We start from the raw sequence: 12334 nt of genomic DNA on the forward strand, positions 1-12334 counted from the left end.
CTCTCCGACAAGCACTTTCCAATTATTCAATGCACACAATATGCACAAATTCGTTACTGAAGACAGGTTAGGAAAAAATGGCTGCCTTCTTCACAACAGCTGAAAAACAGCGAGACTCCACACCATGCCATGCTCCGGTCTGAGAGAGGTTTTGTTTTTGAGCCGAGCGAGCTCGACTGCGGCCGACTTCCGGACGGCTAATAAACAGGAGGATGGGGACGGGCTCCGGGGCCGTCAGAACAATAAATCACGAGCGCGCAGAGAAAATCAGGTGCTTTGATTCTGAAGGAAAGGGGCTGCGCTGACTGCTGGCAGGGACACTGCTGTTGACAGTTCCCCTTTTCACTGCGGTCATTTCTTTTTTTTTTCCTTTTTTTTTTCTTACCTTTTGAATCGGGAGAGGCTGAGGTCCTCCACGGCACAGAGCTTATGCCGTACTGGGGCAGAATACAAAAGAGCTGTATGTTATTCTGGGACAGAGGAGCGGTGGGGAAGAGCCGCAGGCTCACAGGGTGTGGGCCAGAGGGCCGAACTCCTGGCAGCACACTGCCACAAAAACAAGGTATATTACCTTTGCAGCGAGGTAATTTACGCCAATGGGGGGTGAACTTTAAGGAAAGACTTTAAAGAGGCACAGCTGCTCTAGAGCACATTTCGCGTGGCCCCTCCTCGCTGAACGGGACGAGAGGGCGGCAAGATGCACAATAGGGCTGCGAGCCTCAAGGAGTGACTTTGCACCTGTGACCTAGTTTCCTGCACCCAAGAAACGCTGCATAAAAATAACCCCCAAACGGGAGCCAAGGAACACACTCGCCAGCGGTGCTGGAGACTGGATATGAAAAGAGAATAGGTGAAGCACTCTGAGGAGGAATAGCTTCCCTCACAATCGGTCCATTAATTAATGACACTGTAATGCCCTGGTGTTGAAGAGGTTCTGAGCCACAGTGTTACTGGTTTGCTTCAGCTACAATAGCAGTCATAGCCGCTCCTGCCATCAATCTTTCAAGATTTCAAGTTTAGTATGAGGAGTGACACATGAAAGATCCAAGGCCCAAATGCCCTGCTTTTTCCGCCAATTATCGTGATACATGTCATGCCATAACAAGCCCCTACCGTTAGCGAATGGCAAAGGAAATGACTGCAGGGCTCCATAATACAAAATAAATCTGATCAAAAAGAGACCCGATCCACCAGAGCCCTTCAGGCGCAGTCATGCTGTCAGCTTTTCTTGGGACCCAGGATGTTTTTTTTGCTGTAGAAAACGGGATCCCACGCCAGTTGTGAGTGACAAGCGGCCGGCCTGCCAGTGAATCACATCTTTGGAAAGAGCCGTTTTAAAAACAAGCACCAGCGAGGGCACAGGGGCAGGGGCAGGAAGTAGCCTCGTTCACGCCGGCCGGCGGAGGGGGGCGGGTTAGTCTGTATGCTGAGTACGCTGTGTGTGAATGCTGCCTGGAGACGGATCTATCTGCGGGTCATCAGAGGACAAGGAGAAAACAGCCCCACTTTCTAATGCGTCAGAAAACAAAAAAGAAAAAAAAAAATCACCTGGGAGGGCCAAGGACGACCTCTTTGAAAAAACAAACAGCACAATGGACAAAAGGCTCCAGCGCGCTCGATCGACGAGGCCGCTATACTAAACAACCTTCATTCCCACACAAACAATATCCTCATGCAAATATGAGCGCACCGCTGACTAATATCTGGGGTGCCGTCCAGCCCGTTTACACGCCACAGCTGCTCCCTTCCGACAGAGAGGAGGGAGAGGGAGAGGGAGCGAGCAGAGGGGAGGGAGGGAAAAGAGAGAGACACAAAGGAACAGAGAGGGTGGGGATAGAGAGGGAACAAAAAGAGAAAGAGGTGGAAGAGAGGAAGAGGGGTACGGTGAGATAAACGAGGGAGAGATGGGATAAAAGAGAGAGGGTGGGGGAGGAGCCGCTCTGACTCAGGGAGCTGAGAGAACTGTGCGCCGGGAGGGGAAAAAAAAAAAAAACAAAAAAACAGAAAAACAAACGGCTCAGAGAACACATCTCTCTCCCTGCAAAAACAGGAAAGGAAATGTCCCTCGTAGTATCTGATGGCAGTCTGCCACTGGGCGTCCCGGGCCAGGAGGGCAAGGCCGACGGCCACCGCTCGCATGTGACCCCGCCCCTGCAGCGGCGGCGGTGAACCTGAGCGAGGGCGACCGAGGACGGGCACGCAGAATGACCCCGGGCGTGTAAACAACCGCGGCCAGTGGGCACGCAGCGCCCAGACGCCAAGCGAGGCGGCAGGAACTGCTGACCGCAGAAAGCGCGGCGTGTTCAAGGTAGCAGCTGAACTGAGGCAGACACCATTGTTTCTACCCCCGAGTCAACTCCTGCCGATTACAGCCGGGAGGCAGCTTTTATTTCCCAGGTACGGACCAAAAGGCGCTGTGAAATTCAAAAGCAAATGTTCTTCCCTTTCAGGAGCGGCTCGGCGGAATTTTCCAGCTGAACCCGGGCTCGGCAGCTGCGGCCCACACACTGAGGCTGGAGGACCGGTGAGTCAGACTCCCTCAGACTGCACTGAGGACGCAGGGAGAGAGGGGCTGCGCTCTCGCAGCCTCCTCCAGGCCCCCGGGGCAGGGGGTACCGGGGGGCTCATGTGACCGGCAGCAGGAAGAACAGAAGAGGAGGGCCGAATTATGTCGGGGGGGGGGGGGGGGGGGTAACAAGGAAGTCAATGTCAACAAAAGGCCTGAGTTCCATGTGCTCCTTTCAAACCCAAGTCAAACTGTGGGTGGCAGCGAGGTTTGGAACAGATGGTCCAGCAATACGTATGAATGAATCACGTGAAGCCGTGTCCGGTCCCCTGTCCCCTGTGCCGACTCTGATTTTGAAAGGAAGAGCCCAGGCCACGTCAACGCTGACACTGGGAATTCCCCTAAAACCATCAGTCTTTAAAAAAAAAAAAACTTCCAAAACAAAAAAAACCCCCAACTAAAACATGTAGGGGTGTAACGAGCCCCCCGGCCTTGTCCCACTGCGTCTCCGTGATGTAAACGAGGTCACTGGCCCCGTGGCTCGAATAACGTGAGTGGCCAGACGACTGGACCTGACCTGTCAGTGCGCATTCCAGGGGCATCCGTTACATGCCTGTTTATTTACCAGAATGCACCGCATACAGCAGCTGTATCACCTAAACTATCACCACGGAACAATAAAGCACAAAAACATACGCTTGAGCAGACTCTTAATTCTCAGTGCTAGAGAGGGTTAAGATCCTATAGTCAAGCTCTAATTTCCGTAGTTATACACCACTGTCCTCACAACGTTGTGTACAGTTAAGCATTAGCTTCAGGGGTATTGGATATCTAATTCGGTTTCCACTGGGTAGAGGACACCACCAGGCTTCTAACTCAAAACGCTGTGCAATTGTCACCTAGAACAGTTAGGTTAGTTTTAGATCCAGCCATCATCACTCTAGCTGAATAATTCACAAATGACTCAGAAAACTGCGTGTCTATTTGAGCACTTAAGCACTATGCATTATGGGCCACCTGTGTTGAGGATCATAGGGAGAGTGACAGAAGTCGACAGAAGCTGACAGAGAGGAATGTGTCCACGGAGAAGGTGAGCTTGACATCCGCAAGTCACGGTCTGTGTCACCTCACAGAAATGTCCCTGACCTCTGTTCACACCGACCGGAGTAACAGCACTGATGTAGCAGACATGTGGGAGTGACATTATCCAGGTCCGTCGGGCCAAGTTTGCCTGTGTGTTTGTGTGTGTGTGTGTGTCTGTATGTGTGTGACAGCTGCTCTGAAAGCTTCCGGCGCACAAGAGCTGGACTGACCCCAGATCCTTACCCCATCGCTGCTCACTTCCAGGCTCCCAGTCCTTCAGCTGGGAGATAATATATTCAGACTTCTAAGAGGAGAAGTAGCATCCCCGTGAAAGCACACAGGAATCTCTGCCCACTCGGACCAATTATATAAGTGGAGGTTGCACCAAAGTGAGTAAAAATAGCTTCGACGAAAAAACGGTGAGCAATTAGAGACACCGAACGAGGGAAAGAGAGAGAGAGAGAGAGCGCAGGAGAGAGAGAAAGAGAGGAAAAGAGAGAGAGCGAGAGAGAAAGAGAGAGAGAGATCCAATGGTAATTATTTATTGCTCCCAACCCGAGGCCTTGAGTGAACCCACTAGGTAGGGTAGGGGGGTGTGATAGGGGGGTGGGGGTGGGGGGTGTATTTGAAAAAACAAAATCCTGAATCAAATTTAAAATGATGGCACGGATCTGCACAGATTCAGCATACAGTCCAATTTCCTCAAATGGGTGTTTTCACTAAACTGTCCGCCACTGTTTGCATCAGATGAGTTGTGGGGTGGGTGCTTCTGCAATCAGCCAAGCTCGTCACAGCTCTAATTTTAGCCTACACTTCTGAATCTATAATCCATTACCGATCCAGGTCACCCTTTCTTACTGCAATGTTTAAGCCACATTTCCAGGTAAATGCTTCAAATAATCATAAATTACGACCATGGTCCAGAAGAACAGCACATCAGGGTACCTTTTTTTTGAGCTTTCAGGTACAAACACACCCTTTCCAGACACAAAATGGCATCAAATACATAGACTTGATGTTTTAGGTAGGTCAGCAATACAGGGACCAGTTTTTGAAAGCTGCAGGAAGCAGCATCTCCATTATTCCCCTTAAGTATGCATTTGGGGCCAAAGGTCACCTGAGCTTTCGGTGCACTCACAGCTTAATAAAGTCTGAGTGCAAGACTGTGTGGGATTTACCATAGACACTCGGAGGATTCCTCCGTTCCCAGCTCGAAAGGCCAACGTCGTGAGATTCCTGTCCCCTCTCTACCTGCCTTGCCAAACACATTTCAACAGCAAGTAGACCTATTTGAGTGCATGAACGCCCACAGTGTGCTGGTTATACAACTGCCAGTGCTGGCAGCCTCCTGCTTACGTAATCGTGAGCGCAGTCATACGCCGAGAGACCCAAAACGGCACTGACCGGTGCGAACGGCCCCTTCACCCCAACACTCGGGCTTTATGAATAATGCCGTTTATTAAAATCCCGCGCCAAGGGAGATGTGACAATGTAACATACAAGACTGACTATGAACATGATTCACTTCCAATGTCTACTGGACAACGACTGACTTAAAACTAGTCAAATCCAAGATAGTATAACTGCAAGAGTTTGGTGGATATTGCCTGCAAACCACCATTTTCTCCATGAAGACACTGAAACCAAGCTCGACCCCTTGAGGTGTGATGCCAAACACTCTCGGCAACATATTAGGGAGTGATGCTGTGCCATGCGAGAGGGTTAAAGTATTTATATATCATTCATTCTCCCTTATTAGACAAACTATGTAAATCTCAAAAAGAGACATTTAAGCCCATCATTTGCGATGAAGAGACAGAAAGGATCCAATCATCTCTGAGGCAATTCATCTGTATCAATTAGCTTTGTATCATTAGCAGTGAATAACAACATGCACACAAAGATGTGAGGAGTTAGCAGAGCATGAGAAAGTGGGTCTGTTAGAGGCAGCGTTGACCGAGCTTTCAGCTGTGCAATGCTGGTCTTCTCACAGAGGCTCTTACAAAAGTATGTGAGAGAGAGCTATGCCGGTGTCTCAAGCAGAGGACTGACTCCCCAATACACCTGATCACTTGCAGGTATTGGTTCTGCTAAAATCTTATGGAGATGTCTATCTGGCTTCTGTCCTCCTGCGGGAAACAGGGAATCAGTGTGTTCCTGCCAACAGCTCTAATTACCATTTCAAACGGGGGGGGTTGTTGATTCTAAGCAAACTGCTAGGCCCACCTAGCGAACTGAAGGTAGCAGGGGCTGAAGGTGGGGTGAGGGAACTCAGTCCCCGTCATATACACATGCTCAACCTGTACCAGTCTGGGGACAGCAGCGCAAATCAAACCAAATCAATGGGGCTTAGAAAACCAAACAGCGACCAGTTACAGCAGGGGGCCAAGAGCATTTCAGTACCCTCGTTACCCCCATCGCTCCACACCCTGCACAATGTCAACAGCACCATGGTGCGACAGCCTGATCGATACCACCCGAACGCCATGCGCTTCACACCGCCACACCAGCAGGACGCTTTCCAGGGTCTGGGAGCAGCAGTCAATACAGCCCCACAGTTTAACCCCCGCCCGTCTCCGCCTGGCCCATTCCAATGTGAGCGACGCTGTTACATAAGACCCTCATTCTTATTTCTCCACGTCTGGTATAATTAGCAACAGTTGAAACCTAACTCTGCAGAGGGTTTCCAGCCTTGGATTTGCCATCTCATAAAGCACAGGAGCCAGATGGAATATCATCAGCGAGAAACCTAGCCTCCGCTGCGCTGTGTAGCAGCGTACAGCAGTGGAGCAGGTCTGTGCTAAATGGACTGACATGGTAAAAGCAAGCGAGCTCAGGGGCTACTTTGGGCTCTTTATGTTTACCCATCAAAAGAATGGCGACTAGCTCCCATGTGTCCTACACATATTCAAACAACACAAAGCAGTTGCTTCGTATTTGTTTCCCCATTTGGTTCAAAACCAATTTCGAATGTGTGACTGCGCAAAAGACAGCGTCAAAGTGCGCACATTCAAACCAGAGTCATCAGAGGACAGTGACTCTGCTGGGAAGGAACCTGTTTGGAGGTATTCAGCTTCATTGCAAAGTCGAGTTCTGGTTTCTTCCCTTTCACTACCATTGTGAAACACTTGCGTGCAGGTTTTTCCACACCTCAGCAGTGTGTGCAAGCTGCAGTCATCATATACATTATTGCTTACTGTCTCTCTTCAGAGAAGCCCACTTCCTGCTCTGAGGCTAATAGGCCGCACTGGTTCCTGCATCGCTCCCAGCATGTGATCAGGCTCCCGGTATTTCCATAACCAAAGCAGTGAGGTAAACAACTGAGGGGAACCCATTTGCAGCTCAGCCTCACGCGGTGAACTGTGCGACGACCTCCCACAAACAGCAGCAGAGTCTCGAGCTAACAACCCTCCGATACCCTACGTCGCCAGCATTTCGGCTCAGCGTGAGCAAACAGCGAGCCGCACAGGCCCAGCCTATAAAACTGGCCCCATGCTGATCGGTCGTGCTCGTGGAATTAGCAAACGTGTTGGGAAAAGCTAAAGCAGCTCATGTGGCAAACTGTAAAACCTCACAGACAAGAACAGCGATCGCGGTCACAACCACGTGTCGACAATAAGCCAGCGGAATTTACCTTCTGAAGACTGGTAGGATTCAGCTGCGTCTTGTCGATGATTTTTATTGCAACCTGGGGGCAAAAGGAAAAAAAACAGCTCTAGACCTGAATGAGGAAAGCTATTACATGCTCTCCACCCACAGCTTACAGGGGACTTACAGTGAGATGGAGACAAGCCACAGCTAGCGCAATTTATCACTTGACTAAAGAAACCACGACAATGGATACCCTAGAACAATATGAGGTTGAGCGACTTGGTTAACTGGAAGTGCACACAAGCCCTTGAGAAAACAAACATGTTTTTAGAACAGGTTCTTCATTCATGTGTGGGATACTATTTCCTACAAGGGCAAAGGGGCAAGAACATGTAGTGCAGCTGGAAGTCCACCTACACTGAAGAAAAAGCAGATACCTGAATTTGTAAGATGCTACAAAAATAAGTCAGCATATCAACAAGACATGGCAGTGACACAATACACCTAAGGGCTGGGAAAGCGAATGGGCGGTAGAGGGAATAAAGTTCTCCACATGCTAAACACCGGCCTTCTCACCTCTCTGCCCGTGAGGATGTGGCGCGCCAGCTTGACCTTGGCGAAGTTGCCCTTGCCGATGGTCCTCAGCAGCCGGTAGTTGCCGATGTGAGGCTGCTCGTCGGCGCTGGAGGCGATGGAGTTCCGGCAGCGGGCTCCCGAGCGGCCGGGGCGGGTTGGAACCTCCGCCCGCCCATCGCTGTGCGAGGTGTGCTGCCGGTGAGCAAGAGAGGGGAGTGAAGGCAGGGCACAGGGGTCACGCACTACACAATCCATACAGCGTGACAGATCAACCCGGTGCACAGACCCTGTGGCATCTGCATGACCTGCTCAACCATTACCACTTAGGAACTGCACAAGATCACATTTTGAAGCAGGCAATCTGCTAAAAGTCACACGGTTCTCTTAAACTTGTGTGAGGCATTCCTGCTGCAGTGGGTTGCGTGTTATTTTGCAGACGACACTCATGGCTGAATTACAAGATACAGATTGGATGGAGAAATGCATCAGGCTTTCCTGGGTTGCACTGGCCCCAAAATTGAGTTTTCCATTTGACGTACCTCTACACAACTTCTTATCCAATTTGCAAAAACGAATAATTGTTATGTGGAGGTACAGAGTTAGGGAATCTGTAAACAGGCACGATGTTTGGCTCCTTTGCTCATAACCTTGTGTTTTACAATGAGTTAAATAATACGCTGAATATCAGTTCCTCATGACTGGGTGACTCCATGTTCTACTGGTAAGTGACTTTGTATAGCATACTTGCTCGGTTTAAACAAAACGAAGGTCTTCATAACCTTGACATGACCAAGAGATGAACTCTGGCAAAAGATGAGGGAATGGGTTAAAGTTTTTTATGGGGTCACAGAGTGTATGAGCAACGGGCCAGTGTATGGATGGGCTATTGATCCCCTGCCCTGGGAACAAGCCCATTAGCCTCCTGGCACTTGATCTGTCACGAAGGTCTCTGCATTGTCACCAACGAGCTCTATCGGCGCCCCATCCTCCCTCGTCAACAGAAGCACTGGGTGGCCACCAAACGCATCCCCCTCGACAGAGTGCTGTGACCACCCCCGTCGCACTCAAGAGAAGACAGGACAGCGTTCTCTCCAAGGAGTTACGACAGCTCTTTAACTACAAAAGAGAAGGTGTGTTTTTCACTAGTTCTGGTCACGACATGGTTATCCTCACAAACACTAACGGTGTTACCTAGTTAACCATCGAAGGGTCAATTGGAGGCTTGAGGATCAGGGTACTAGCCTAAGTCTTATTCTAAGTCCATGGAATTTTTTTTAATTTCCTTTGTTTTTCTAAATACATTTTTCAGACCTATTGTACAAAATCTGCAAGGATGAGAATGAAATTAAGTTCATCTGAATGAAAAGGATGTCCACATATTCAGCTTGTTTTTAGTAATGTCACCGTTAAATGACAGAGCTCTGAATGCACATCACCCTTTCAAGTCAACCACAGCTAATGGCTTATGCTGACTTTAATACATTCACAAGGAATTTGAGGTCACCTTCCACAACAGCTTCTCAGAGGTGATCTGAATCACTGCTAAAACCCTAAAATAATTCCCTTGTCTTAAAATAACCCCCGACTATTTGAAACTTGACTCTCCCGATACAATTCTTCTCCCATCAAAGTCCCAGGGTAAGTTTGCTTGCATGGACCCAATTCCTTGACAAGTGGTGCTGAGGAAGAGAGGCCAGCCCCCAACCCCTAGCTAAACCCTTCACAATTGTTTATTAATTTATCTGATACAAAAGCTTTTTATTTCAAATAAACCTGTGAAGTGACTGCAAAATATTTTTGAAGAAAGAAACAAATTTGCCTCCATCGCTTCACCATTAGAAAACCCGAGCGACACAGCATTCAGATCATTTTTGCATAACATCCACATGTTATCCAAATGTTCCCATTGAGAACATACAAATCACCAGAAACCTGTTTAATACCTGCCAATGACCACTCTAGAAAATGCACTACATTAGATGTTCCCAACAGTTTCTGACTATTACTTTGACTGTGCTTCAGCTGCTCAAGAGTTTAATTCTAATCATGATTTTCAATCATGCACAAAGGAACATCAAACTCCAACAGTACTGTTCAATATTATCTCGTGGATGTTTGACCTTAACTGTTTGATACAAGTTAAAATCACAAACAAAAATGGCATTTTTGATAATTAAGCCTGAGCTCCAGTTGATCGGATCAGCACAACGCAGAGCTAACTATTTATAGTCAAAACAGCAGAGCTCCGTTCTGACATCAGCCATAATTTAAACTCCTGCGCGATGAAAATCCCACAAGCCCAAATTCAGATATAAATGGAGCATCTATTAAAGACGGTCACTTACAATGGTGATACGGTGCCTCTTCACCGAGTGGGAGGCTTTCATTTTTGTATTGGCGATTTGAATGGCATCGAACCAGGCTGCCTTCTCGGTTTTGTGAGGGTAGTTCATTGATCCGCTCGCGCTCACTGATGCTCGAAACAGCGTGAAAACATTCCAGCACATGTCATTTAACAGCAAGGGGTGGGCGCTTCACCACCTCTCATTGGAAAGCGAGCGATTGGCACTTTGCAATGCCGGCACTTCCCACGACCACGCACGCACGCCAAAGAAACTGCGCTCTCTCCAACAGGTAAGCCCGCATTTCCATATGCTAGACCATGGTGGGGGAAACAGCTCATAAAAAGTTAAGTTTGATTAGCTGCTGTAATCTACTGCACGCATATGTTCACCAATCATTTCATCACACGGATATATTTTTCACCCCCTAACTTTTAATCAAGTGCGTTTAGTCATCTGCGTGGGAGTGAGTCAAATGACTATATACGCGTTGCAGGATCACAAATGTTACAGTTCGGCTTGCCTGGATGTTGATTACAACCATACGGAACGGCTATGAGAATGCTGTAACTTTCCATGCATTATTTACAGCCAGTAGTCGCTAAAACTAGTCCATTATGAATTATTTCTGTCTTCGTCAGAATAACGTAATGTGGGACTGCATTCAAGCCATTTTATGAATAAAGTAATGCAGCGACCCCAATGTGGATATGCGTTTGTCCGACTGAAACTGCCACCAGGCGTGCATGTAGGTCGTTTAGGTCTTTACACAAAATACGGAGGCAGGAGCCGGAAAGGACGGATCTTTAGATGATTCACAGTACACAGCGTCCCGGTAAAACGGAGTGTTGCACTGCCGACGCAGACAATGATTTGGCCCGGCTCAGAGATAATTACTAGTCATCTCGTGGAAGCCTGTCTCTGTGGATATGTCACAGTTTTTTGGAAACTGATACTCTGGACGAAGTTGGAGAAACATTAGTATCACTATACTGTCCAGCGAAAACAAAAGCCTGTCAACTAAAAATAAACACTTTCAAACCAGCAAATCTGGTACAATTGAAGCAAAGCGCTTGGTTATGTTTACACAAACTGATAAGCAGCCACTAACAGACTGGTCTACTGCATTAATACAATCTGCAGCAGACACTGATTTTGAGCATAACACACCAATTCATGACCCACAATGAAATAACGCTACATATTTTAATGATCAAATACTTACGTTCTCGGTATCCCGCTCATTGACTGTAGGTAGTGGTGTTCTTGTTGACATGTTTTTCATTAAGATTTAGCTTCCCGAACTGTTTCTGATTCCGTGTTGATTTTGCAGCACCTTGGTCAGAGAGGTGAGAGGCAGACAGTTGACTGCTCACTTCTGGAGAAGACCATCGATTCGATGAGGAAAAATAAATCGACGGCAGTCCAAAGCAAACTTCCAGCAAACTTGCGTCTGAGGATATCCGAACAGACTAATCGAGCGAGATATCGAACTGCATATTTCTGCAGAACTCAGAACCCCGGCTGAAGGGAGGTCTTTATCTGTGTTGGCTACGAAGAAAAACAAGACAAAAAATAATACTTTCTTCACACAAAGTAGGCCACCCGAAAACAAGGCATAGTCTTATGTGAGAGTGCGCTCTCGATCAGTATTTCAGAAGCCCCTGGTCTTTTGCAGTTAAAGTGAACGGAGCACACAGACACCAGCTAAATAGGCCCTCATCAATTGCACTGCATTCAGACAAGGAAAAAGGGGAGGGGATTCAAGTAAAACCGGTTTCATATGTTGTTGCCAGGTCGACGCTGAACAACGCAGGTTTGGGTCCGGTTTGTTTTCGGCTTCCGACGTGCACTGTCCCGTTTTCAAGAATGATGGTTCCCTGAAAGACCCGCTGTCGGATCGATTCCTCCCATCTCCAAAGTAACGTATGCCTGATTGCTGGATCCAAGATGGCTGCCCACTAGCTGAAGAGTACCAAGCCAAGCCCTGGACGGATAGAGGAAGTGAGGAAAGAGGCAGCGTACGGAGCTCATTGGCGCTGTCGGCGGAGCTGCACTGTTTGTTGTTGCTAGGGTGATTACTGGTGGAAAAAATTACCTGCACAGGACTTCAAGACAAGTGCGGCAAAATTGCATCGTTTGAAGCATCCCGCCCCCTTCTGTTTGCTCAGCATTGTACGACCAGAATAAACCACAGATGAAATAAACTGTATGCACTACATTTGATCTTAATTTC

The 12334-nt window shown here is 48.1% G+C and overlaps 1 protein-coding gene across 10 annotated transcripts in view; it reads right to left on the reverse strand.

Annotated features, from left to right (window-relative positions):
* Positions 1 to 12334, reverse strand: part of mark3a (MAP/microtubule affinity-regulating kinase 3a) — a 52574-nt gene extending 40240 nt beyond the window's left edge. For 6 of the 10 annotated variants that reach the window (XM_036541647.1, XM_036541645.1, XM_036541644.1 and 3 more), the window contains exons 1-3: positions 10102 to 10352; positions 7757 to 7948; positions 7224 to 7277 (exon numbers count right to left, since the gene is read on the reverse strand). In XM_036541647.1, coding sequence (XP_036397540.1) covers positions 7224 to 7277; positions 7757 to 7948; positions 10102 to 10263 — 408 coding nt within the window. In that variant the 5' untranslated portion in view covers positions 10264 to 10352. Of the gene's footprint in view, positions 1 to 7223; positions 7278 to 7756; positions 7949 to 10101; positions 10353 to 11323 lie in introns of those variants that run through there. The other 4 variants (XM_036541651.1, XM_036541649.1, XM_036541650.1 and 1 more) reach the window with 1 other exon arrangement.

This window comes from Megalops cyprinoides, chromosome 12, assembly GCF_013368585.1.
Source record: "Megalops cyprinoides isolate fMegCyp1 chromosome 12, fMegCyp1.pri, whole genome shotgun sequence".
Lineage (NCBI taxonomy): Eukaryota > Metazoa > Chordata > Actinopteri > Elopiformes > Megalopidae > Megalops > Megalops cyprinoides.